The following is a 26979-nucleotide window of genomic DNA, read 5'->3' as shown; positions in this document are numbered from 1 at the left end:
GGCGAAAATATTTTTAAATATTTGTATAGTTACCAAACTTAAAGTTTAAAACATTCAGTTCGTATTATGATGCAGAATTATTAGAAATTTCTTCGCTCATTCATAAAGTAAAAGGCGCCTTTTATTGATCCACAGTTTACTTTTTAATAATAAAACATTTCATTTGATTCAATGCGAGGCATGAGACTTGCTTGCATCTTTTTCTATAGTAGCTTAGAATTGAAAAAAATGCGGTTTTAAGTTTAAAGAAAGTTTTGGTTCTAAATTCTGAGCATTTTTGGCAGCAATTTATTCCAGTACCTTAAAGAAATTTATAAAAAAATTATATAAATGAAATGAACAATTTGTAGTGAAAGCTTATAAGCCAGTTAACAGCTACGCTACCCGAGCAATTGCTTTTGTATTGTGGTCATGTTACTCGACTGCGAACCACAAGGTCCCAGGTTCTATCCTAGCCAATCATAATCCCACAAATTCTTCCTTCTGTAACTATTCCTTGGATTTATTATTTACTTAACCCGTTAAAGGGCCAATTTTTTCTAGTCATATTATGTTAAAGTATTTTTAGGGTTGAAATTAGAATAAGAAAAGGGATTCATTTAGCTTTTTAGATAAATTAAATTTGATTAATTAATGTGGTTAATAAATAAGTAACAAATAAAGGCACGTCATTGTATGCGAGATAAAGAGCTGAAGCATGTAAGTTTGTCTTTCTGAAAAAATGTGTCAGAACTTATGCCAACCTACATCATTTCATACAAAGATTGATAAATTTGGTGGGAAGCATACTTCCCACGGCCTAAGAAAGGGTTAATCATGTGTACTTTTTATTTAAAGCGAAATAACTTGGTAGTCCAATACTAAATTTTAAAATTTGCAAAATGAGGACTAAATTTACATGAATAAGATATTAATCTTTTTAATGAGAAAGATTATGAAATACGAGATAATAACATTTAATTCTAAAAGTGAATAAAAATAGTTCTGATCATTTAAAAAAAATGTTGCCATGCAGCATAAAAACTTATTTAAAATACACATTTTAAGACAAAATATATCTCAAACAGAAATTATGTCAAATGCGACACATTTCACATAGTATATAAATATCAATAAAGCTATCCTATTCTGAGTTTGAGTTCATTAAAAGTTAAGTTTCATTGAAAAAAATGGTTGGTCAGTAAAAACATCTATCCACGATGTTGTCATTCATCATAAGTTGTTTTGTCTGGCTACGATTCAAAATTTTGAGCAGAAACATTTGATCCGCCTTCGCCAGCGTTTTCTCCATTGCTCGGTTCCGTTGTTTCACTTGTCGACAAAGGAATATTTTCGTTGCTTTGTTGATTGCCCTCTATGGTTTGAGAATCAGATTCTGAAATGAAGTTCGAGGATTCTTTTGATTCGCTCGTGGATTCATCCTGTTTGGGCAAATTTCTTTCGTTTCCGGATGGAGGTTCGATATTGCCCGACTTGTCTTCTAAAGGTGTTCCGAGTTTAGTGCAGTCTGTGCTTTGGCATGCTAGTGAAAGATCTGGAGCATGGTTTGAACTTTGGAGTGGATTTGGCGATTCTCTAGGTGGGAATGTCTCCTCAGCTATAGATGCCGGAGAGATCTCTGAATCCCTAAGTATACCAACAAAAGATGCTTCTCCCGTCGATACTTCTGAAAAATATAAAGTAGTACAAGATCATCTAAACAGCTTACTTCTGAAACTGAAATGTAAAGCAACTGAGGAAATTTTCATTTTTTTCAATGTCATCATGAAATACGTTGATATACACTTAGAGCAACTCAGACAATAGCAAATTTCTATCAACTCGAATATATGATGAATTGATTAGAAAAATCAAGAAATTTTTTCAGATAAAGATGTAAATATTCACTTAAAAACATCGTGAAACATTTCGCCGCATTCTGTTTCTTTTTTTTATTTATTTTTTCCAATTCAAAATTGGATTTATATATAATGTGCACTTCAGTGAAATAACAAGTTTACTAAAAATAGGATCTCTGAAAGTGAACTTATGAAAATGAAATCACTCAGAATAAAAAATCTAAAAATTTCTACAAAACAAAAAAAAAAGGATTTTAAAAAGAATGCCAAAATAATTATTGCTTTATCAGAAGGAAAATATTGGTATGGGTCATTAAAATCCTTTGAACTACGGTCATGGTTCAGAAAATTATCGCAAATACCTTAAGAAGGGAGGTATCTAGTATATAAATGTAATAAGCCCCTATTCAAAAAGATTAAACTCCATAATAAAAATTCATATTTATCAACATTTGGTTGCAACAAACATTTGTAATTAGGAAACAAGTTTTCATGGTTTTTTACATGTTATTCACATTTAAATTAGCTTTGATATATCAACTAATAAGTGGTTTGAAATAGCAGATTGGGATTGTTTTTTTGTAATACAGGAATAATAACTATTTGTTTTCAGATCAATTTAGATGCAACTTCAAGCCCGTGATTCAGCTAAATAGTTAGATATTAAATTCAAGTTATTTATTTAACTATTAATGGATTACCTATCTAATGGAGACAATTCCATACCGTAGGGCTATTAAAAATGTATCCAAATTATCTGTCAAAAATTCGCGATATTGTAACCACGTTTTGCTAATTGTCTTGTAAACTACACAGATATTAAACAGAATCTTTAGCTTTCAACAAGGGAAGAAAATGGCGCGATTAAATATTTGTGGAGGCACTGAATTTCAGGACAAAAATAATCAATAGTTAGAAATTTAAGAATATATATATTTTTAAAAATTGCCACAATTCAGGAAACATTTGCACGGCTATTAAATTTGTAAAAGATAATTCAGTTGAGAGGTTAAACAATTATTGCTTATACACGAGATACTCACATTACACTTTGTAACAACTCAACTCGCTGTATATAGCAGGATCAACTCAACTCTTGATTTGAAGTTGGAGTAAAACAAGAATTCGAATTGCGTTTAGAAGTCATTTATTACAATTCAGAAGTGGGATGAACAAGCCATTTTAATTTTCAATTCTGATTAAAGTACAAAGTAAGGAACCCGGATTAAGCACAAAGTAAGGAACCCGGATTAAGCACAAAGTAAGGAACACGTACTTTGAACACTGTTCAAAGTAAGGAACAGTTACGTTTCGTAACCAAAGAATTATCCGAAGATGTATCTAGTGGCTTGAAAATTCCAGATTTGAGAAAGTTAATATTAGTTAAAACTATGATGCAGAAATGGTAAGAGGAAGGGTTGATATTTTAGTTGAAGAAGTCGAACGACAAGCCAAACGGGAAGAAGCAGAAAGAAAACATGCTTTAGAACTTAAAAAGTTAGAGATTGCTGCTAAAACTTCAGATTTCTTTGGCTCAGAATTATTGCCATCGTCGCCAAAGGTTGATTGGCAGTCAAAATTGAGAAAATAGTGAAGAAATCGGCCTTTATTTAGTTCATTTTGAGAAGGTCATGAAGCGAGTAGAAATGCCAAATACGTTGTATATGGCATGCTTAGTTAATCAGCTACCAACTGAAATTGTGCAGATTATTACGAGAAAACCAGAAGAACAGTGCGAAAATTATGAGTATGTGAAGTCACTTTTACTTAAGCGTTACAAATTAATTGCTGAAAAATTTAGACAATTATTTTATTCACATAAGATTACTTGTGGTAAGACATGGAAAAAATATTATCATGAGCTGGAAACATTTTTTAATGGATGGACTGCAGGGCTTGAAAACAGTTTTACGAGTTTGAAGGATGTCATGATCGCAGATCAAATGAAATCCCGCACACCTCCAGAAATTCGTGAACATTATTTGGATCAATGGACACAAATAGTTTCCCCATACATGCTTGCTGAAACGGTTGATGGATTTATTGAACTAAAGGATAATTTCAAGAAAAGTAGTCATTTTAGTAGTAAATTCAATAGCATTAAGTTCCCAAAAGAAGAAAATTGGGCCATTAGTAAACAAACAGATTAAAAACAATCCAACCATCTTCTATAATTGCTTTGAAAGTGGACATTTTGCTGATGATTGTGCACATCCCAAGCGACCAAAATTTTGCACTGCACCCAAGAAGGAAGGTCACGGGACAAAAGAATGTCCAAATAAAATACCTTCACCATCAGTCAACGCAATTTCGGTTGCCAGTCACGTTAATAACACAACATAGAATATCAGTATTGAAGGAGAAAACAAGTGCTCTTATGGATACTGCAGCTGATATATCTATGTTGAAATATAGTTTTGCTCAACGGTTAAATAAAAACAGAAAAGTTACTGTTCCAATTAGAGGTATTGGAGGTGCGAAAGAATCACTCGGAATCATTATTGTTAACGTGATTACTGACAAAGTAAAGCTACGTGAAGTGCTATTTTATGTTGTGAATGATGATACTTTTGAGGGCCCTGACGTCCTCATAGGCAATGGCATTATTGATTCTCCCAATGTGGTTATGGTTCGAAATCAAGGGAGATCCAAATTAGTTAATATTGATGAGTTAAGCTTTTTATGTGATTTTCAAGTGGATGAAATGCCTGACAGAGCAGTGTTAAGGACTCTTAAAGAATTTGTGATTGAACCACGCACAGTTCAATGGGTCACCGTTTTTAGTGAGGATATGAAAGGTGATGGATATGTATCTTACAGTACTCAAGACAATATGTCTAATGGTGTTGCTTTGGCTGTATATGATGGCAAAACACAAGTACCTATGATGAATCCAAGCAATTTACATTTACAACTAATGAAAAATCGTGCAATTTTCAGAGGAAATTGGGTGCCTGAAAACAAATGTAACTTTAATATCGAAATAAAAAAAGACTTCAACGCCTACTGTACTTTTAACAAAAATTGTGCGAAACTCTATCGATTTAAAGTCAGTTAAATTTGGTCCATCCATAAATGAAGAACAGCAACAGATTTTATGCAAGTTATTAAACGAATTTAGACTGTTTTGCTCTAAAGTCAGATGAGCTAGGATGTATTAACAACTCAAAAATGCATATAACTGAGACTCCAGGCAGAAAACCTGTATCTCGTTCACCATATCGAGCATCTAATTGCGAAAGGCAAGTTAAGAGAAATAGTTCAAGAACTGAAAGAACAGGGTGTCATTCAGGATAGCTGTTCAGAATATTGTCCAGTTTTACTGGTATCAAAGAAAACAGGAGATAAAGGAACGGTAATTGATTGCAGACATTTGAACTCGCCGACTATTAAAGATAAATTTCCACTTCCATGCATTGATTTGCTTGAGAGACTTTCAGGTTTTAGTTTGTTCTGCATTCTTGATGCATGCCAGGGATGGATGAAGAGTCCTCACGAAAAGAGGCGTTTACCACACCTGATGGACATTATGGATACTTTTCTTTCTTCAAATTCATTTCAGCATTTGTATGAAATTTATCTGGATTATAGTTGCCTATGAAGCAGGGAAACTGGGAAAGGCTAGTTTGAAGTTCGGCATTTCGAACCCTGGATATATGTCGAGGAAAAGACTGACTCGATATTATACTCATAAGCATGTTAAAATTACGTGAAAGTATTTCTTAAAAGTTAATTTTATTTATGCATGCGTCTTTCTTTAATAGTCCTTTTAGCTTTGGTCAAATCAATTCCGAATATTAAAAGATAACGCAACTTGAACTTATATGTTAGATGCTCTGGTTGAAATAGCAAACGAACTATTACTTAGTGCATTTTTGGTATGCTACTCATACAAAAAGGTCATCAAGTTAGGTAAAGATTATTTTATGATTTTGAGAAATAACCCAAATTTTTTTTACAGCCGTGATTTACAAGAAAGTCGTTCTTTTTACTTTCTCGTATTCGAACTGACACCAAAATTGTATATTCTATCAAATTTTGAACAGAAGCAATTCAGAGAAAGTCTATTCAGTTGTTAGAGCACAAATAAACAGACAACCAGAAAATGTCAATAGATTAAATTCGGTACAGAAATTTAGCATCTAAAATATAGATCTGTATCGAATTTGGAACTAAATCCGTCATGAGACTGACCGCATACTGATCAGTACTATTAGAAACATGTAAATGCGTTATCTCAAAAACGTAATGACGTAAATAAAAGAAGACTGCGTGACTGACTACAATTCTAGTCCTATGTCAAATTTTGGGTTTAATTGGTCAGAAAAAAAAAAGGCTTAAAATTTGGAACAATTGGCCAAATGGTAACGGTTATGCGCCCTACATCACATGCTAGATTCAGTGAAAACACTATATTCATGACGAAGATTGATTTTTCTTAAGTATTTGCCAATACTATGCATTATTAATACACACGTAACGGTTTACTATGTTATGAAGGCTTGAGATCTGAAAAACGGACTCCGACGGGATCCGTACTCCATCATCCAACCCCTCCACCTCCATAAGTAATTCATCTTGGTTATCTCCCAACAGAGTTTTAACAAATCATGGTGATTCGGAGGAAATACAACCTTCGCAGGAGATACCGTTCACGTCCTGGCAAATACCGGAGTTTGAACAAGAGAAAGACACGATGGACCTCATACTATAACTTTAAAAAAAGAAATGACAGAAAAGGAAGAATTGCCAGGAGGATGAACAGAAAAAGAATTAAAACTTGTTATAACGTGGTGACCTTGTACGCTACCTTGAATGACAAAACTACAACAGCCTGGGATACAATGCCAAGAAGTGAAAAAGACGGATGGCATTGGGAAAGTTTACCTACAGCACTTGAAGAACATTGCAGCAACGTAATGACACAAAATATGTTCAATACGTACAAATACAAGCTACTAAAGAAAATGGTTGTGTCATTCAGACAAATGGCCCGTGCATACGACATTATTCAAAATTACGATTTATTAGTTGGAGATGTAACAAAGAAAGCACAGCCAACAGCAAAGATGTCAACATAAGCTACAACACTTTCGGCCAGCAGAGGCCTATCATTTAATGCAGAAAAAGAAACAAGAGACCTAGATCCTCACGACCTAGACCTGAAAGGCACGACAAGAAATTTCAAGAACCAAAAGACTGGAAAAAACTTTACATACACCTGGTACCCAGGTTGCAAAGAAGCCATCAGTCGAACTTACAATGAACTTATGAACATTAAACTGTTATAAACCATTTGCCAACGACACAACAATTGGATACGGACTCTACTCAAATTACAGACAAGGTATAGTCAAGGCACCTACGCAAGCTTATGCTAAACAAGCTGAATTTGCAAAAACTTTTACAACTAAATTTGAAATAACTGTTAAAACATACTGGTCCATGTGGACTTTATTGAAAAAATATGTAAAATCTGGTGTTACTTTTTTGTTAAGAAAGGGAAAAACGGTTGAGGAATCGACATTTTTATTAGAAAATATAGAAAATTTTTTGAATGACTACTCATAATTTTTTTTAGTTAATTCTACACATACTTATATATTTATTCAAAGAAATTTATTATTTCAAAGAAATAGATACTTACTTTTGTATAGATCCAGGAAAATATCCCAGCCCATTTCTTCTGCAATCCAAAGTAATCGTCTTTTGATATCCTGCTTAAGAGATGATCTTTGATCAGAACTGATGCATCCCATTCTATTGAGTGAGAAGAGACTGCAGTCCTCGCAATAGTCAATTAAATTTCTTTCAGATAGATTGTATTGTATTAAAATTTTGCAGAGCGCTTGCATCCTTATTAACTGATCTGTAATAAGAAAATGCAATTACATAATTCAGTAATCCGTTAAAAACTTAGGAGTAATTAACGTCAATATTGTTACGGATTTCCCTCTATCACTATCAATCCGTCGGGTTCGCTTACTTGAGTGTATTTAGTGGTTGTGTATGGTATGAAGATAACAACACAATGATCAATCCTTTCAGTAGACGAACACACAAGACGTTTATTGACACTACGACACACAGGACAGCACAAAGACGACAACTATATACAGCATAGAGAAGACAATTATCTTCAGCCGAGACGTGCACACAGCAGCACACAAGACTCTACTGCAGACAGTAGCGCACAGCTTAGTTCAGCACTAGCTTGACTCCGTCGCTGCTCTGCTAAACTCTGGAAGACCCGTTGTTTACCGTCGATTCCGACTACAACCCCGGCAGCTGCAGACTGCCTCCTTTCATAGGTCTCGGGAGGCGGGGCTAGAAGCCTCTCAACCAATCAGGAACTTTCGAGGCGTATCTCGGTTCCCAATGGACGGATCGGGAAAATTCTCGATGTTTCGGGTATCATCTATTTCGGCGTCAAAGTCGCCAAGCTCTGGGACCTCCGACGCGACACCCGGACTCCGTCCAATAGAGATGACTGTAAAACAGTCTCTATGAGGATGGAACCAACTATGCTGGGAAGCAGCATCACAGATTCGTAACAATATGTACTATTATTATATTTAAAGTTAAGTTTGATTTTGATTTTTACTTTTTCGTGTACGAAATATAGAGAAAACATTGTAGTCATTAAAAAAATTGGAACTCAGATTTCGAAGAATCGCCACGTTTTAAACTTCCCTAAGATCAAAAAATACATTTTTGCCATTATATCTATGACAAAGATAACCCAAAAGCTCTTTTAAGGAGGTGAAATGTGGTATACGATTTTCACACCAAATTTTTAGATTTTTATAAAATGTTGAGCAAAATTTGAACTACGATGTCTGTCCAGCTCATCCATAATAAGTTAAAAGGATGACTACAAAACTAAGAAAGCTAGATGGATACACAGATTTAATATCTGCAGTGTCGAATTATGAGCCAAATCCAACAAGGATTTGACAATATCGCTCTGTATTTACATAAACATGTAGACGCTATAAAAAATATAACTGACTGAAATATATTGTTATGAAATTTCCCGGGGTTCGTTTGGATAGTGGGAGTTATATGGTTTGGAGAACACTCAATCAGCAGGCGGCAGTAGAAAATGAAACAACGACGTTTATTTACACGAAGACACACAGGACAGCACAATGACGAAAACTATATACAGCATAAAAGACGATTATCTTCAGCCGAGACGTGCAGCATACAACAATACTCTACTGCAGACAGTAGCGCACAGCTTAGTTCAGCACTCACTCTACTCCGTCGCTGCTCCGCTAATCTCTGGAAGACTAGTTCTTCACCGTCGCTTCCGACTACTCTCCTCGACGAATTCACGACGACCCGGCAGCTGAAGGCTGCTCCTTTTATAGGTCTCAAGAGGCGGGGCTAGAAGCCTCTCAACCAATGAGGAACGTTCGAGGCGTATCTCGGTTCCTGATGGACGGATCGGGAAAATTCTCGATGTTTCGGGTATAATCTATTTTGGCGCCAAAGTTGCCAAATTCGTCGCCATGTTGTGGGACCTCCTATGGAACCAACTATGCTGGGAAGCCGACTCACAGATTCGTAACAATATCAAATTTGATATGCTATTCTGTGGCAATTGTAGTTCTGTCAAATATTGGGTTTAATCGTTTGAGAAAACTTCTAGAACACAAATTCATTTTTATCAAAGAGTACGCGAGAAAATTGAGAAGACCATCTCCCCCTTTTTCCAACTTTGAGCAAAGATTGGAATTTAAGTGAGAATTACTAAGAAGTTTTAAAACACAGACGGAAGCTGAAATACATCGGATTTTCATTCCAAGTCGAATACAAGGCGATCAAAATTAAAACACCACACTATGAACTCTATACAGCGGAACTACTCGGTGTAAAGGCGCACACACACAAAAAGCAAATTCGACACCAGTTTTTCCCTTATAATTTCTATTACTGATATGGAGATAAAAAAAGTGAAGAAACTTAAACTGCTATTGTAACTGCAATTTCGCACTGCACGCACAAAAATGTGTACAAAGCCTTCGCTTGATGCTACTGCTCTGCACATAAAATGGGCTACATCTGGGAGAATGTCATTCTTATCAGAGATGGGATGGCTTTGATTTTGATATTTGCTTGTGAAGTCGTTTTATAAAATCAAAGGAAATGCTGCAGCTTCGTTTCGAAAGTTTTTTGACTTAAGAATTTTGGCAAAGGACCAGGAGGTACCAAAACATGCTCAACAATTTTGCTGTAGCCCAAATGCAACAGCGCCAATGCCTTGAGATTCAATTACTTTTCTGCAAGATGAAACGCCTCCACACATTGAACTGTGCACTCCAGTTTCTTCGGCAACATTTTACTAATGATGTAGTAATGAGTTATGCTTAACGACAACCTAACAATCGCATTCTACTGATCTTAATCCCTCTGATTTTTGGCTTTGGGGATACTTAAAAAAATCATGTTTATTGAGGACGTCTGGTAATCTTGGCAGATTTGAAAGACAGTATCACTATCCATTGGAGTCGACTCAAATTGCAGTTACGATGACAGTTTAAGTTCCTTCCCTTTATCTTCATTTTCTTTATATTTGCAATAGAAATTATGAAGGAAAAATCTCATGTTGCATTTGATTTTTGTGTGTGTGTGTGTGTGTGTGTGTGTGTGTGTGTGTGTGTGTGTGTGTGTGTGTGTGTGTGTGTGTGTGTGTGTGTGATTATTTGCCTTTTTAGCATATTTTCTGTTGTAAAGCTCCATCTATCGGTGGTGTTTCTGGAACTAGTTTTTCCCTCGTAATCCGTCTCCCTATGTCTTGAATAGTATGTTAAACCAATTTGAAAGGCAGGTGAAAATGCTTACATTTCAGGTAGGTAGAAAGGAAGGAAGGAAGGAAGGTCAGAATGCTTACATTTCAGGTAGGTAGAAAGGAAGGTCAGAATGCTTACATTTCAGGTAGGTAGAAAGGAAGGAAGGAAGGTCAGAATGCTTACATTTCAGGTAGGTAGAAAGGAAGGTCAGAATGCTTACATTTCAGGTAGGTAGAAAGGAAGGTCAGAATGCTTACATTTCAGGTAGGTAGAAAGGAAGGAAGGTCAGAATGCTTACATTTCAGGTAGGTAGAAAGGAAGGAAGGTCAGAATGCTTACATTTCAGGTAGGAAGGTAAAAATGCTTACTTTTTAGGTAGGAAGAAGCGTAGTTTTCAAGTTCCACTGCATATTTTTCCATGAGTTCTTCAAATGGAAGCAGTCCGTGATCCCGAGCAAATTCATCTGAAAAACAAAGCCATCAAATTACATGAATACAGTTGAATTAGTTTCCAGGAACTCTTAATTACAATTGTTACTTCTTATTTCTCCTAGGCTTCTTTGAAGATGGTATAGAATGTTTTCTGTGACCTTGTGGGACTAAATATTTTGTGCTTTTCTATATACCCCAAATTACCTTAAGACAAAATACTTTAATGATAAAAGATCTCTGACTGGAACTATTAGGTTTTTAAAGAGTTGATCTAGATATTAACATTTTCAGTCACGGTTCAAGCCATTCGGACTACCTAATTAGCTAACTCCCCTTTGCAGTTTTTAAACTGTGAAGCGTTTTATTAATATCCAGTTTGAAAGTAACATTGGGGCTATTTTAGGACGCACCCCGTAAATTTGAAGCGCGTACGATGACGAGTACGACACCCGAGCTGGCTTCCCGCCTCTCCAGGCTTCCACACCAGCAGGATGTTTGGCCCCGACGGATTTAACGTGCACCAGACCTACTTACACGACGGTTCTTCAGTGGAATCGGGTCTAGAATCCGGGCTCAAGCAGAGACCTTACTATCAGGCCTCCACGGCCCAAACTGTAATGAAAAAGGATCACCTAATTCGGTAGATGGCTGGGTACAGTTGGAAAGTAAATGTGAACCACAGGTAAGAGACGTGGCAGCGAAGGTGTTAATATATAAAACAGATAGTAGATAAAGAGAAACGTATATCGCACACAAGTACTCTTTCTTATATCATAAACATGAAAAATACTTCTTTCCTTATTTTTCACAGATACTGAGATTTCAAATTATAAACAGTTGTTTCATTAGAACAATCGGATATCGCAAGTGATGTACATTATGACAATTAAAATTTACCTTTCGCGAATTAACCCTTTGTCCTCGGATAGTGCCTCTCACTCACCATTCAAGACGGTGAATCATTTTGACGTTTCATTTATTTTTCAATTTTGATTATTAGAACGCCTCCAGAATGGTGAAAAGATGTAAATTAATTTTTCGAAGAAATTCGAACAAAACAATTATGTATGTTTATTTTTTCGAGCAATAAAATATATCATTGTATTAGGTGAATAATTATGCATCGAATTACTTTTCCGAGTGCGAAGTGTTAAAATTCATAGAGAACTAAAAAACAATGGGATGAAGCGGAGTTCATTGCAAAACCTAGAAAAGGGGCGAATTTCACATTCTCGATTGTTTGCTTTGACAAATATAAGACTATGTCCACTATAATACATTTTCGTATGTTAATAAAATCAAATATTGTATATACTAATATAAATCATGAAGAATCTAACTTTTCAAGAATTAAATACAATGCTACTCCTAAACAGAATGGGATAGATGTATTTTATGTTATAACAAGAGCCTTTTAGAAATTTATTTACTACCAATAATAAAAACTACCACTTAGCGCACAATATCAAAATTGCAAAATTTGAGCTAACAGTACTGCACGATGTTATTTTGTTATATCGAAGCAATATGAAATTAAACATTGTTATATTGACCAATATTTTATTATATTTTATTTTAAATTACCCTTTTAATTTAATAACCATTTTAAAATCACGAGTTTGTGATTTTAAATCAAAAAGGAAACGATCTCTTGTAACCAAGATTTCCTATTAGAACAGTTTTTGGAAGTTAGGTTCAAATGTAATAACCTTTAAATATATAGGGAATATTTTTCCGAATATTACATTTCCGTTTCTTTAGGAAATATTTATCGTTTAATTTATCATCCATAAAATTTCAGTATTAAAATAAAGAAAAGGAAGTTCTCTGTAAAACAAACCCAAATTCTTCATTGCTTAATTTGCTTCAATTTACCAAAATTCTTCATTGCTTAAATATAATAATGTTTACCACGTTCTATTTACACTAAACGCTGGATGAAAATTTTTTGGGAACAAAAATTTTTAAGTAATTAATTTTGTTTAATTTCTAATGTCATAAATTTGTTAATTTTCTAATGATAATTTAAATAACTATTTCAAAAACCAGATATCAAAAATATATGTATTAATGTCTGTTCACTTCAGATGAACAAAAATGCATAATAAACTGTTATATCGTGTTAAATATATGATTTATAGTATTATCACAACGTTGATAAATGTAGAATTTACAATGCAGTTTTCACAATATTATTTAATATGGAAATTTTTTATAGAGTTCACAATATTATACAATAAAAATTTACTGTATTTAATATTTTGGAATAAAATCTCAAATTAAATTAAGCAATAATATTTTAGTTTGGTTTTAGTTATATTAACATTCCGTTTTAAAGCAACACTAAGGCTATTTTGGGACTGACCTCGTCATTTTGAACCGCGGTCAGAGGACGAGGATGACACCCGAATCCACACCTCTCCACACCAATAATATTTCAGTGCCAGAACATTACTGTGTTAATGTTTTCAAAAGATTCAACATCTTTTGAATATTGTTTTTAGGGTATTCTTCGGTATTTACTATACTGGTCAATATTTCTGAAATGTTATGCAATATTCTGGTTTACTACTAGGATACGAAGTCATTCGTTGGAATTATATTAAAGTGATGAGACAGAATTGGTATATAAAATGTTTAAACACTTACTAGTTATCCGGAGTTAACTCGGTCATTGAAAATAAATATTACGACTTGTTTTATGGTTAATGATCAATTCTATCCGATTCATGGATAAGTTTAGTTTAGTTTAGTTTAGTTTAGTTTAGTTTAGTTATATTAACGTCCCTTTCTAAAGCAACACTAGGGCTATTTTAGGACGGACCTCGTCATTTTGAACCTCGGTCAGATGACGAGGACGACGCCTGAGCTGATTTGATTCATGGATAAGATTTTCTTATTTATTTCGAAAAATTCCCAACGTGCTTTTAAGGCTATGATTATAACTGATGTTTTGTTCACAAAATACTGGAATTTTATGCCACAAACCTTTCGACAAAGCATTCGAGTATCTATCCACTCATGTCTGAGGCAACTTTTAACTCTTCCTTAAGTTAGTAATTCAGCCTGTTTTTCCAATTTGGCGAGAATTAAAATTCATTCTTTTCAGACTCCACTTGTTTCTAATTTAAGTTACAATTTTTCATAATTTCTTTTCTTTATGCAGATAAATATTCTATCTTTAATAGTTAAGGGGGTCCGGGACACATTTTGAAAAATTTTTTATTAATTTAAAATTTTGAAATTTTTTGTACTGATCAACCATCTTATTAATAAGAAAAATCACAACACAAAAGTTTTCAAAAATTTTTTTAAACTTAACATTTAAATTTTTTTTTTAAAAAAGTGACGTTGTTTTAAATCGATATAACTCAAAATATTTTTGATCAATTTTCAAAATTTTTTCATTAAATCAAATATGTATTCTTTCATTTTGATTCGGCAATTTAAAAAAATATTAATTTAAAAAATTTAAATGAAAATTTTGAAAAAAATCTTGGGTACTTTTTTAAAAAAAATTCATATCTTGAAAAGTAAAAAAAAATTTTAAATTTGCTGAATCAAATTAAGGCAAACAGTTTGAAAAGTATGTGTTTCAAATTTCAGACGTCTATCTTTATATGATCTGGACTTATATCAATTTGATCACAACAAATAATGAAAAAACGCTACATGGTTAAAAATGCGTTTAAAGTTTAAAAATAAAATTTATAAGAATTAAAACTATTTAAATACATTTAAAAGCTTCCAGATGCATAAGAGACACCTCCCTTCCTCACAAGTGTTTGTTTTAATTTAATTTTACATTTACAATTAAGAAAACAAACTTTAGAGCAGAAAATTAAAAAGCACGTTGTCTCATGAAATGTAAACACAGAGGTTCTAATAAACACTGTATCTCTTCGTTTCACTTCATTATTGAAGGAGTTGAGTTGTATACAAACTAAATCTAGGATTTAAAATAAATTCTTTAAAATTTAAAAAAAAATCAAAAATTAAGCTAAAACAGTGCCGGGAAATGTCTGTTTACATTTAAAGAGATGAAGTTGCCATAGCAACGCCTTTCTGACAGTTGGAATTTCAAAGCAGTGGTCAACAAAAATTATGATATCTCTCGTTCTAATTAAGACAGAAACATGATTTAAATGTTATTTTAAGCAGAAAAGCATGCAGAACTTTTTCAGCTAAAAACAGTTTTGAAAATTTGACGATTTTTGTGTCCCAGACCCCTTAAAATAAAAAAAAATATTTCAAAATGACTTTAATTACGAATCAATTTTAGTGTAAAGAATAATCATTTATTTTGGGTCGTAAAAAATTTAATATGAATATTTTGGGAATATAGAATCTGCTATATTTTATTGCACTAATTAAACCCAAGTAGAAAAAAGTGGATAATTTACACGGAAGTTGAAAAATAAAGAGTTATGAAGGATTTAAAAATTAAAAACAATTTCTGTTTTGAAAACACCAGAACAGGAAAAGACAACTATTCACCAAAATGGAGTTACCTCCACCCTGCTTAGGTAACATGGGTTTAATTGAATGCTAATCATCAAAATCCGAATTGGGGATGTAGTCCTAACAGCCTTCAGCGATTCACGACCCAACTCCTTTAGCAGAAGATACCTTTCATTCCAATGTTTAGATGTAATTCAATTTCAAAACATTACTATTCAACCAAGAATCTGCTTGTGTGGAGAAAGAAAAAAATTCATCAAGACGATCAACTGTATTACATTCTCACAACACGAGTTTCACATTGACAAAAATTGTTGTATTTACAAACAGTTATAAACTTTCATTTCTTACTATGTTAGGGAAGAAAAATTTAAATGTTTAAGAAATTCAGATCTTTAATTCCAAATGGCTATCAATTTTCCAAAGACAAGTGTTAAAGAAATCTTATTTTTAAGTATTCTACTTTCACTTATCTACTTTTTGTACTTTTTAGAGGCATTTTTTTCCAAAATATGTTTTCAAATAAAACAAAAAAACACGAACTTGTCTATGAGCTTAAATTTACCAAATTGTGAAGGTTAACAACGAACTAAATGCCTTTTACATTTTTGTTGGTCCTGGGAGATAAAGCAAAATTTATGCGTATTTATGCCATTATAATGTGTAATTGCATATTCGATTATTTGTAGGTTGTGACTATGTACCTGATAATGAACTTTAACATCCATTTGAGAATAAGTTTTGATAGGCAGCAGATTATGTATTAGATCTTACAGTACACTAACATTTTAAATGCAATAAAAGATACACTATTTGTTATATTTTATAAGTAAACTTTAGGGTTTATATAAGCATTTGCCATAAGAACAATTCGTCTAAATACGAAACGCACAGAATTACTATATGAAATTCAATAATTGTTTTGCAAGGCTTGCGGGGATAAGTTATACACTAAATATTACCTCAGTGTTTGACAGTGATCGTCATTTTACAAATCCAGTACAAAATATAGTTAAGCTTGAGTTTTGAAAATCAATTATATGAATAATTATTTGGGAGTGTTTTATAACTATAGTATCGTAAAAAAAATTTTAACTATAAAATTGTTTTAAAAATTCAAAACTATAATCAATTGCTTGAAAAAATCTTACCTTATCTTAAAAATTCTTTAATTAGGGAAATTTTTCTGTATCATTTGTGTCTAAATTATATACCGCTAAGCATGCACAGTCGTATTAGACTTAGAAAGTACAAAAAAGAGTAAAATTAATACAAAATCATTGACATAAAAACTTACCACTAAAATATTTAGATGTAATAATACGACGCTTGCTTTCTTCCCAATTTAGACTTTCGTCAGCAGTCACAGGATTACGCTGAAAGAAATGATGAACTTCTTCCAATAAACTTTGAGTATCGAATTGGACAGTTTCATTATTATTCTCTGTCTGAGTACAAAAATTAAGAAGTTCCTTCATCCAAGTCTTAGATGCAAAATTTTCCGCAATGTTGTATCTACGATAGGTATCAAAAATATTCCTATCATCAGCTCCTGTTGAAATGTCTTCCATTGTCCTGGACATTCGAAGCAATGAGCGTCCAACTCTTCTCGAGCCTGGAGAATCAGCCTCTGCCGAGTATTTAGTTGGTGGCAAATTGGCATCAGACATGACCGGAGTTCCAGCTTTTATCTTTCTTCTAACAGATTTATCGTTCTTGAGATCATACTCATAAAATCCACCTGTAGCACCACAGTCTGAGAGTGCAGGTGGCATTTCACTCACTCTGGAGTTAGTGGAAGATGCATGTTTGGGTAAGGTAATCGTCATCATGCTTTCTATTTCTGAAGATCCAGTGGAAGCAAGAGTTCCCGTAATTTGCATTTCTTTTGTTCTAGAATAATTTGAAGGACTTTCCATAGCCGGCGATGATACATTATCTGCATGAAGATTGGTGGGCATCTCTGTAGGCTTCAATGAATCCTCTTTAAGTGAAGATGATTCATCAGCTTCAGTAAATGCATGGTGTGTCGTCTGGGATTCAATGATCACATCTGTATCAGCGAATGATGTTGCGGATGGCGAGTCAGACTTATTTTCTACTTCTGTGGGAAACGATTCCACCATCTTGGATATTTTCAACAATAAGTGTCCAATTCTACTCATGTCTTGGGAAGACGACTTTAGAGATACCATATTAGAAAGCTGTTTGTCAGTTTCCGAAGATTCAACGGAAGCAAGAGCTTTCATAAAATGCATTTCATCTGTTTCAGAAAAATTTGAAGGACTTTCCATAGTCGGCGATGATACATTATCTGCATGAAGATTGGTGGGCATCTCTGGTGTCTTCGGTGAATCCTCTTGATGTGAAGATGATTCATCAGAACTGGTAAATACACGGTTTGTATTAGATTCATTGCCCATATCTGTACCAGCGAATGTTGTGGATGGCGAGTCCGACTTATTTTGTGTTTCTGTAAGTAATGATTCCACCATCTTGGCTATTCTCAACAATGAGTGCCCAATTCTTGTCATGGCTTGGGAAGACGAATTTAGAGATAAAGTAGTCTCATTCATATTGGAATGCGATATCTCAATTTCCAAAGATTCACCGGAAGCAAGAGTTTTCGTAAAATGCATTTCATCTGTTTCAGAATAATTTGAAGAACTTTCAGTCGTCGGTGGTACGCTATCTGCATGAAAGTTGGTGGGCATTTCTGATAGCTTCAGTGAATCCTCTTTATGTGAAGATGATTCATCAGCATCATTAAATGCATGGTGTGTTGTCTGGGATTCATTGATCACATCTTTACCAGAGAATGATGCTGCTGCGGATGGTGAGTCAGACTTATTTTTAACTTCTGTGTGAAACGATTCAAACTTCTTGGATAATTTCAACAATAAGTGTCCAGTTCTTCTCATGTCTTGGTAAGACGACTTTAGAGATACCATATTAGAAAGCCGTGTCTCAGTTTCCGATGATTCACTGGAAGCAACAGCTTGGATAAAATGCATTTCATCTGTTTCGGAAAAATTTGAAGGACTTTCCATAGCCGGCGATGATACATTATCTGCATGAAGATTGGTGGGCATCTCTGGAGGCTTCAATGAATCCTCTTGATGTGAAGATGATTCATCAGCTTCAGTAAATGCATGATGTGTCGTCTGTGGTTCATTGATCACATCTTTACCAGCGAATGATGCTGGGGATGGTGAGTGAGACTTATTTTCAACTTCTGTGTGAAAAGATTCCACCATCTTGGCTATTCTCAACAATGAGTGCCCAATTCTTCTCATGGCTTCGGAAGACGGCTTCAGAGATAAGATAGTCGCATTCATATTGGAAGGCGATTTCTCAATTTCCAAAGATCTACCGGAAGCAAGAGTTCTCGTAAAATGCATTTCATTTGTTTCAGAATAATTTGAAGAACTTTTAGTCGTCGGTGATACGCTATCTGTATGAAGGTTGGTGGGCATTTCTGGTGTCTTCGATGAATCCTCTTGATGTGAAGATGTTTCATCAGCACCGGAAAATACACGGCTTGTCTGAGATTCATCGACTATATCTATACCAGCGAATGATGTGATAAATGTCGAGTTAGACTCATTTTCAACATCTGAGGGAGGCCTTTCCGAAATTTTATGTGCTAAATCTGAGGAATCCTCAGATTCGTAGATTTCTTCAAGGTTATCTAACAATTCTTCCTCAGAAGACATACCATTAGACGAGGAGGAACCGAAATTTGCTTCGGTGCTAGTTGTAGACTGATTAAGCTTGGAGATTGGTCTGATCCTTGGCGAGATTTTGTATGACGCCCTCTTTCCGCCTACGCCGATAGGCGACTCACTCGCGTGCCTTTTCCGGGTTTCACTTTGATCGGATTTTACCGATGCCCATGCAACTGCTGCACTATCCTCAGTTTCATATTTCTCCTGACTCGGATCGTCTTTATTCGAATTTTGGTCGACACGAATTGGGAAAGTATTACCTTCATCATCTGATTTTGATTTTTCTGTCGGACTAGAGTTATCTTCACAAGAACTTAGAGATAAGTCACTGTGGTCCATTGTTATTACCTGTGAATTTAAAAAGGAAACATTTCATTATAATTCATCAAAAATAGCTGAGATTTTACAGTGTCCCGTAAACTTGTCATACGATCTAAACTTGAATCATTCGAATTTTTAAAGAATTTTATTACAAAGGAGACAGTTCATAAAAAAATATATATTTGAATTTTTCTAAGTTTTTGTTAGTTTTCTTGTAGTCGCCTTTAGAGAGCAGCTGTTCCCAGAGAATGTCTTCAATTTAATCTCAAAAAAAAATTACCGATTATGCTAAAATTTGTGCCAGACATCAAAGTGGTTTTTTTTAATAACTTAACACATTAAAATGTAACTTTTTTGAAAATTTTAATTTCCGGTACTGCAGTTCACTTTCTTTTCATTCATATAAAACTGAACACATTAAAAATAATTCTTTCTTCCCTTATACCACGAAAAATTTATACTGTTAAGATATTCGATTAAGTTGTAAAATTGCTTTCAGAAAAATTTGAAAATAAAGACCAAACTTCATAGGTTCTAAAACATACTGTTTTTATTATAGTTCTATGCGAGATAGAACTATACATGCAATAGGTTCAATAATACACAATAATAATGAAATTGGAAACAGTGGTATTTATAAACCGAAAATGAGTGATTTACCGAAAAAAATTTCTAAAATACTTGATATGTTTGTATTAACTTTCTACCTATTCAGCCGTAGTTTGCTTATTTTTGGCATTTTGTTAAAAAAAGGGTGAAAACTACATTTGTTTCAAGCGCATTTGGATGAACTAATTTAGAAGTACAATATCTAAACGCATTTTTTGAAGAATGAATATTTCTTTGCGATTTACGGAAAACGTGATATCACAAAATTAATTCAATAAAACTTCGTGAAATTTGGTATGCATCTATCGAAAACGTTTGAGTGTGTAATAGACCTCGGATTTTAAGATAAAGTATCTGTAAAACATGTTTAAATGAAGTTAAGTTCAAAACAGACAAATTTCGATAAAAAAAATCATTAACGACAACTTCAAATGCTCATACAATTTTATTAAAATAATTTTTATTTGGTGGTCTCTTACATTTTATGTAGTTTGAACTATATGTAGGGGAAATAAAAATTAAATATTTCCCGTTATTATATATTTTTATTAAATATTTCATTTTTAACTTTGTTTTTCATAACACTGAAAATTTTGCTAAACTTACATTAACTAGGCACTTTTTCAAATCTAAAGGCAATGTATTTATTTCTTCTAATAGTGACCTTTCGAGTCTGTTTTAGCTATTTCGTACAATTAAAAAATTTTATGCATCTTTTTTTTTTTTTAATTCATCTCCGAATATTTGACAGAAAAATGAAAACGGTTTAAATTTCATTTTAACAATAAAATTCATTAAAAATGATGCAGAAATCTTTTTTTTTTAAATTGCTTAAATCCAGAAGGAATTTGTACAGCAATTATATTGATATCTTTAAAAAGAAAAAACTATTTTCAGTCTGCTAAAATCAGTTGAATAATATTTTCAGAAGTAATAGTGAAACAAGTTAACAGCCCAATTTTTAATTAAAACTGCAATTAAAAGTTTCTAAATAAAATGTGCACTTCATTTCAAAATATATTTATTGAATTCGGTAAACACATTAAATGGCCTGCCTTGTGGAATATCGACATACATATCCGTATTTACTAGTAGAAATACGTGAATTCAAAACGACTCAAAGAAAATGCATCAGAAAGATTGCGTTCATTCATTTACTCAATATAATAGACGAAGGATTGAAATTTATCCCAAAGTAATAAATGGCAATGAAAGCGTATTTTGTTCTGTTTAAAAGCTTGACTTGAACTATACTGCACCAAGCGCAAGACACTTTAAATCTAAATTCTCAATTAAGAGTTAAATCTTGTTTCCGTGCCTCTGCAAGTACAAAGCGAGGCACAGCCAAATCCTTGTTGGATTTGGCTCAAAATTTGATAGTTGTCTATGCTTTAGATCTAGAATCTGTACTAAATTTTGTCTATCTAGCTATGCGGTTTGTATTCGAACAGCTAGATAGATGCACTTCCTTTGAACAGATTTTGCTCAAAATTTGATAGAATACAAATGTGGTGTAAAAGACCGTATATTCAATTTCGTCCGTCTAAGCGCCAAGCGTTTTGAAGACAGACGGTCGTGCAAAATGTCAAAATATCCTTTCTCAAGTTAGGGTGGTTATAAAACGTAGAGATTAGTGAAAATATCGTCTGTAGTACCAGAACTGTAATGCATCACCGGATGGGATGACAGATCTCTGCCTTAAGCGAGCATTCTGGCAACCCCTGACACCGGACACAAAGCATTTCGAGAAATTTTCTTCAGTATGTGTGCGATTCCGTTGCTTGCATGTGTGGAACCCATGCTAAAGAATGTAATTTTTATAGAATTGGTTACTTAAAATTTCTTTTAAATTATTACTTGACTAATACCTACAAGTTCGAATTTTTTTCGACAATCACAAAATTATCAAAATTAAACCAAATTTGATTTGGTTCAAAATTTGACATTTATGCTGAATCTGCGTATTGGATTTCCTCCATCTAGCTATGCGGTTTGTAGTTATCGCCTTTGATACAATGATATCTTATAAAAACGGCTGGGAATTCAGCCGTTTGATATTAGAGTATTGCAGTGGAAATGACAAATAAAAAGTCTCCAAAGATTGGATCCGACAAAAGGAAAGGTTTAATTTAAACACAATTTATTAAGGGGAAATAAAATTGAACACGTGATGAACTATTTACAGATATGACGGGGAAAACTTATAAATACATAAACGGTCATTACAGGACCTGAAACCAGTACCGAACCGAACCATCTTACAAACATAATGACACGTATTTATATCATGTCTTAATTCTTATTTTTGCATATTAGCTACGGTTATCGGGTTAAATAAATGTCAGATACGATATCGATTAAATAGTTAAATGCTTAATGTCAAGTGAAGTGATTTACTCATACTAATGACGCGCAAAAGCAGGTTCAAAATGCATTGCATCATTTTTCAATAAAGTACGGGAGACAAAATAATTTGGAATTTAGAACCTTAATGCCGAGATTTCCTAACAGCCTTAATTTATATTCCAACAGCCGGATAGATATACTTCCTTTGTACAGAGTTTACTCGGAACTTGATAGAAATCTACACATTTTGTGTAAAGACCGTTTAACAAATTTCATCCGTTTTGCTCAAAGCATTTTTGAGTTATCTTTGACACAGGTATAATGACACACATGACAGCCATAATGTCAAAAATATGTTTTTTGCATTTTGAGATGTTCCGAAACGAAGTCATTTAAATCTCGAATCTGAATATTTTGACGACTACAATACTTTCACTATACTTCATATACGATAAAGTAAAAATGAAAAATTACATATTGAAACAATCGTAGGTAGTGATTATATTACTGTTACAGTCCGAGTGAATAATCGGTCATTAATACTAACCGGTTTGATTAATAATGACCAATAAGTATTAATAACCGATTATTTACTGACCGTAACATTGCTTATAAGAATTCCACATTTATTGTAAAATAAATATATCAAAGTACAAATAATATTAAAATATTCAAATCTAGATATGTTAATAAAGTTTATATTATTAAAAAGCTTTGAAGTTTTTAACGAGCGCCAAAAGTTTGTTTTATCGGCCAGAACTGAAAGTTTATCTCTGCATTTTAAACATATTTGAAAAAATTAAATATCGTTTGCAAGTATTCTTTTAATTAAATGTAAACAATAACGTTTCATTATAGAAATTATGAAAGTAAATGCGTTTTGAGGATCTCGGGTAGGTCCGAAACGTGACGATTCGTTAAAATTTCGAGTTCGAATTTTTCGACGATTAAAATAATTTTCCTATACTTCGAATACGAGAAAGAAAAACTGAAAAGAATTGGGAGCATTATGGATAGAGGAACATATCGAAATTGCATATCGCTGGTTCCGAGTTATCGCTGATATTTTTTTTTTTTAATTTCACAGAATGGGAAATGTTATGCAGTGAATAGGAACTAATCTAATCTCTCTATAGAAAATTGGATACAATTTAACCCTTTCGCCGTCCTCTCTTGTCTGCGAAAATTTCTGTTTTACACAGCATTAGAACAAAAATAAAAGCTCAAACAAGTAAACATTTACAAAGCGTTTTAAACGTTTAAAAGTTTTAAAATGTAGAACACTTGAAGCGCTTTACGGCCGCCCGAGAGAAATTTCCCTCGAACGCGCTGGACGCGTTACGGCCGACGAAGAGTTTAATAATGTATCTGAAGGTTCATAAATTCATTCAAAATAGCAAAACTCTAAAAATTTTATTTGCTTTCTATTTTAAATGGGTTGAAACCAACGTCGTGACGAAGAAACTTATTTAGAAGTGGTCCAAAACAGATTGGCAAAAAAACTGAATTGCTGTTTAACCCTTTCTAAGGCCGTGGGAAGTATGCTTCCCACCAAATTTATCAATCTTTATATGAAATTATGTAAGTTTGCATAAGTTCCAACAATTTTTATAAAGACAGAAACTTAGATGCTTCAGTTCTTTATCTCACACAAAATGATGCGTCTTGGTTTGTCACTTTATTAACCAAATTAATTAATCAAATTAAATTTATCTAATAAACTAAATGAATCCCTTTTCTTATTCCAATTTCAAGCCTAAAAATATTTTAACATAATATGACTAGAAAAAATATGGCCTTTTAAAGGGTTAAGACATTTACTCAAAACAATCTAAATTTTTTAAAAAATACTATCATTGCATTTTATTATGATTACATTTCTAAAAGAATGCGACTGTTTCGCAGAATATAGTTGATACCAAGATGTGCCGATTATTTTTTTTAATTTTTTCTATAATTTTAAAGTTTGCAATAGTTTGTATAACATTCGTAGGAAGTCACTTCCGAGTCGATGCAATTTGTTCTTAATTGAACTGAAATAATTTCCTAATTGCATAGGTTTTCAAATGTTAACCCTTCCTAATACAATATCGAGTCTGATTCGAATTATTGAACTTTTAAATTTAAATCTAAAATATTAAGTAATTTAAAATTCAAAAATCGTTTTAAAATGTTTCAAATGCCATATTATTTTAGAAATTAAAATAATAAATGTCCCAAATAGAACGTATCATCTAATTAGGAAAATTAAATTCGTAGCTCAAAGGATTAAAATTAAGATGCATATTTTAACTCTTTCTATGGTAGAGGAAATAATATTTAGAATTGTATTCGTTTTCTATGGGCTGTTTGAAGTGTTAAGGAAAAGAACTATTATAATAGTTTAAGATGAATATTTTAAGATATCCGACTAAGTTGCAAAGATGTTTTTTTTTTCAGAAAATTGAATTATTTTTAATGATCTGAAAATAATCTAAATTTCATGAATTTGGAAATGAACTTCATTTTTAATACATGTAAGATTGAACTATAGATACGTTAGTTTCAATAATACACAACAAATAAAAATGAAATGGGAAACAATGGTATTTTAACCGAAAATGAATTTTTTTTCACCTTAAAATTTTCCAAAATGATATTTGATATGTTTATATTAACTTTCTACCTATTCAGCCGTAGTTTGCTTATTTTTGGAATTTCTGTTAAAAAAAAGGGTGAAAACTACGTTTGTTTCAAGCCCATTTGGGTGAACTAATTTACAAGCACAATATCTAAACTCATTTTTTTTAAGAATAAATATTTCATTGCGATTTACGGAAAACGCGATCTCAAAATCAATTCAATAAAACTTCGTGAAATTTGGTATGCATCTATCGAAAACTTTTGAGTTTGTGATAGACCTCGGATTTTAAGATGGATTCATTTAAACATGTTTTACAGATACTTTTAGTTCAAAATAGACAAATTTCTACAAAAAAAAAATCATTAACAGCAACTTCAAATGCTCATCAAATTTTTATTTATTGAAATGATTTTTATCAGGTGGTCTGTTCCCTCTTATGTAGTTTGAGTTATATACGGATGAAACAAAAATTTCCATTAATTTTTTAACTTACTACTTTTCCTAACATTCAAAATTTTGTTAAATTTTTGTTAAATAAGCAGTTTTTTCAAAACCTAAAGGCATCGTGTTTAATTTTTTCTAATAGTGATCTTTCAAGTATGTTTTAGATATTTGGTACAATTAAAAATGTTTAAGTATCATATTTTAAATATTCATCTCCGAACCTAATCGAATAACTTAATTATCCAAAGTATTACATTCAGAAAATTACTATTTTCGCAAAAATGATTATGTAAAATTTTTTTACCTACCAAAAGAGAATCCAACGGCGCGAGCAACGAGAAAAGCAAATACTGACTATTAAACGTAATTATTTTCATGACATGATGAATTCACATTTTATGATCTTCAGTTCACACTCTAGTATCGCATGATTATGGTGAATTAATTTTTATTCAAGTCACACTAGAGCAAGGATTTCATAGCGTCTAAGATTAGATTTTTAAATCTGAGATGAGCCATCGGTTCGAAATTACACTATCACAGCTCTCCTAATCTATGGAACTAAGTTGGCGTGTCCTTTAAGATTATTCCCCCTTTCCTGATTTGAATTCTCTAGTATATTTCGCGTAAATGCCAAATTTCCTACACGTGGAAACTAAAATAATCCTAAATTAGAATGCATAGTTGGATCAAATATAACAATTTTTTTAACTTTCTTTTTTTATTTGTAAACCATTTAAAGATATTTTTTAAAGATTCGTTTTCCCTAAATGATAGCAAAAATGGGTAACAAATAATCTGTAACAATTTACTCTGGAATGTTTACTTTCTCGTTTGCAAAGGGAACCGCGGTGACCTGGTGGTAAGTTCTCTGCTACAGAACCGGAGCGTTTCAGGTTCGAGACCCGATTTCATCTAAGAACCGTCGTGTAAGGGGACCTGGTGAACACCAAGCACGTCGGGGTTGAACGTTCTCCAGCTGGTGTGGAGTGGAAGCTTAGAGAGGGGGGTGTCAGCTCAGGGGCCATCCTCGGCATCTGACCATGGTTCAGAATCAAGAGGCCCGTCCCAAAATAGCCCTAGCGTTGCTTTAAAATAATATTATATTAATATAACTAAATTTCACGTATACAAAATGTACAATAAGAAAGTATTGTAAACGTTAAAAGATTCTAACTCGGGGATTTTGACGAATCACCACGTTTTAGACCTCGCTTAGTTGGAAAAACACGTTTTCAGTAAATGCCTATACGTCTATGACAATGATAAATGGGCAGCGTCCTGGCATAGGGGTAGCGCATCATCCCCGTGGCCTGAGAGTACCAGATTCGAGTCCCGGTTCGAGCGTGGTTGTTCTTCTTCCGTGCTCTATCTGTGAG

General features: G+C 33.1%; 1 protein-coding gene across 2 annotated transcripts; it reads right to left on the bottom strand.

Annotated features, from left to right (window-relative positions):
* Positions 1–990: 990 nt before the first annotated feature.
* On the bottom strand, positions 991–26008 carry LOC129957689 (microtubule-associated protein futsch-like). Of its 2 annotated transcripts, none has more exons than XM_056070147.1 (5): positions 25909–26008; positions 16827–19605; positions 11005–11100; positions 7486–7707; positions 991–1666 (listed from the first exon to the last, which is right to left on the bottom strand). In XM_056070147.1, exons 1-5 carry the CDS (start codon positions 25975–25977, stop codon positions 1233–1235), a joined length of 3600 nt encoding a protein of 1199 aa, XP_055926122.1. In that variant the 5' UTR covers positions 25978–26008; the 3' UTR covers positions 991–1232. The 2 variants fall into 2 exon arrangements, with proteins under 2 accessions (XP_055926122.1, XP_055926123.1); XM_056070148.1 differs by having other exon boundaries at positions 25905–25961.
* Between the last annotated feature and the right edge of the window lie 971 nt (positions 26009–26979).

Source organism: Argiope bruennichi, chromosome 11, assembly GCF_947563725.1.
Source record: "Argiope bruennichi chromosome 11, qqArgBrue1.1, whole genome shotgun sequence".
Taxonomy (NCBI): Eukaryota; Metazoa; Arthropoda; class Arachnida; order Araneae; family Araneidae; genus Argiope; species Argiope bruennichi.
This window is presented reverse-complemented; position numbering and strand designations above follow the sequence as displayed.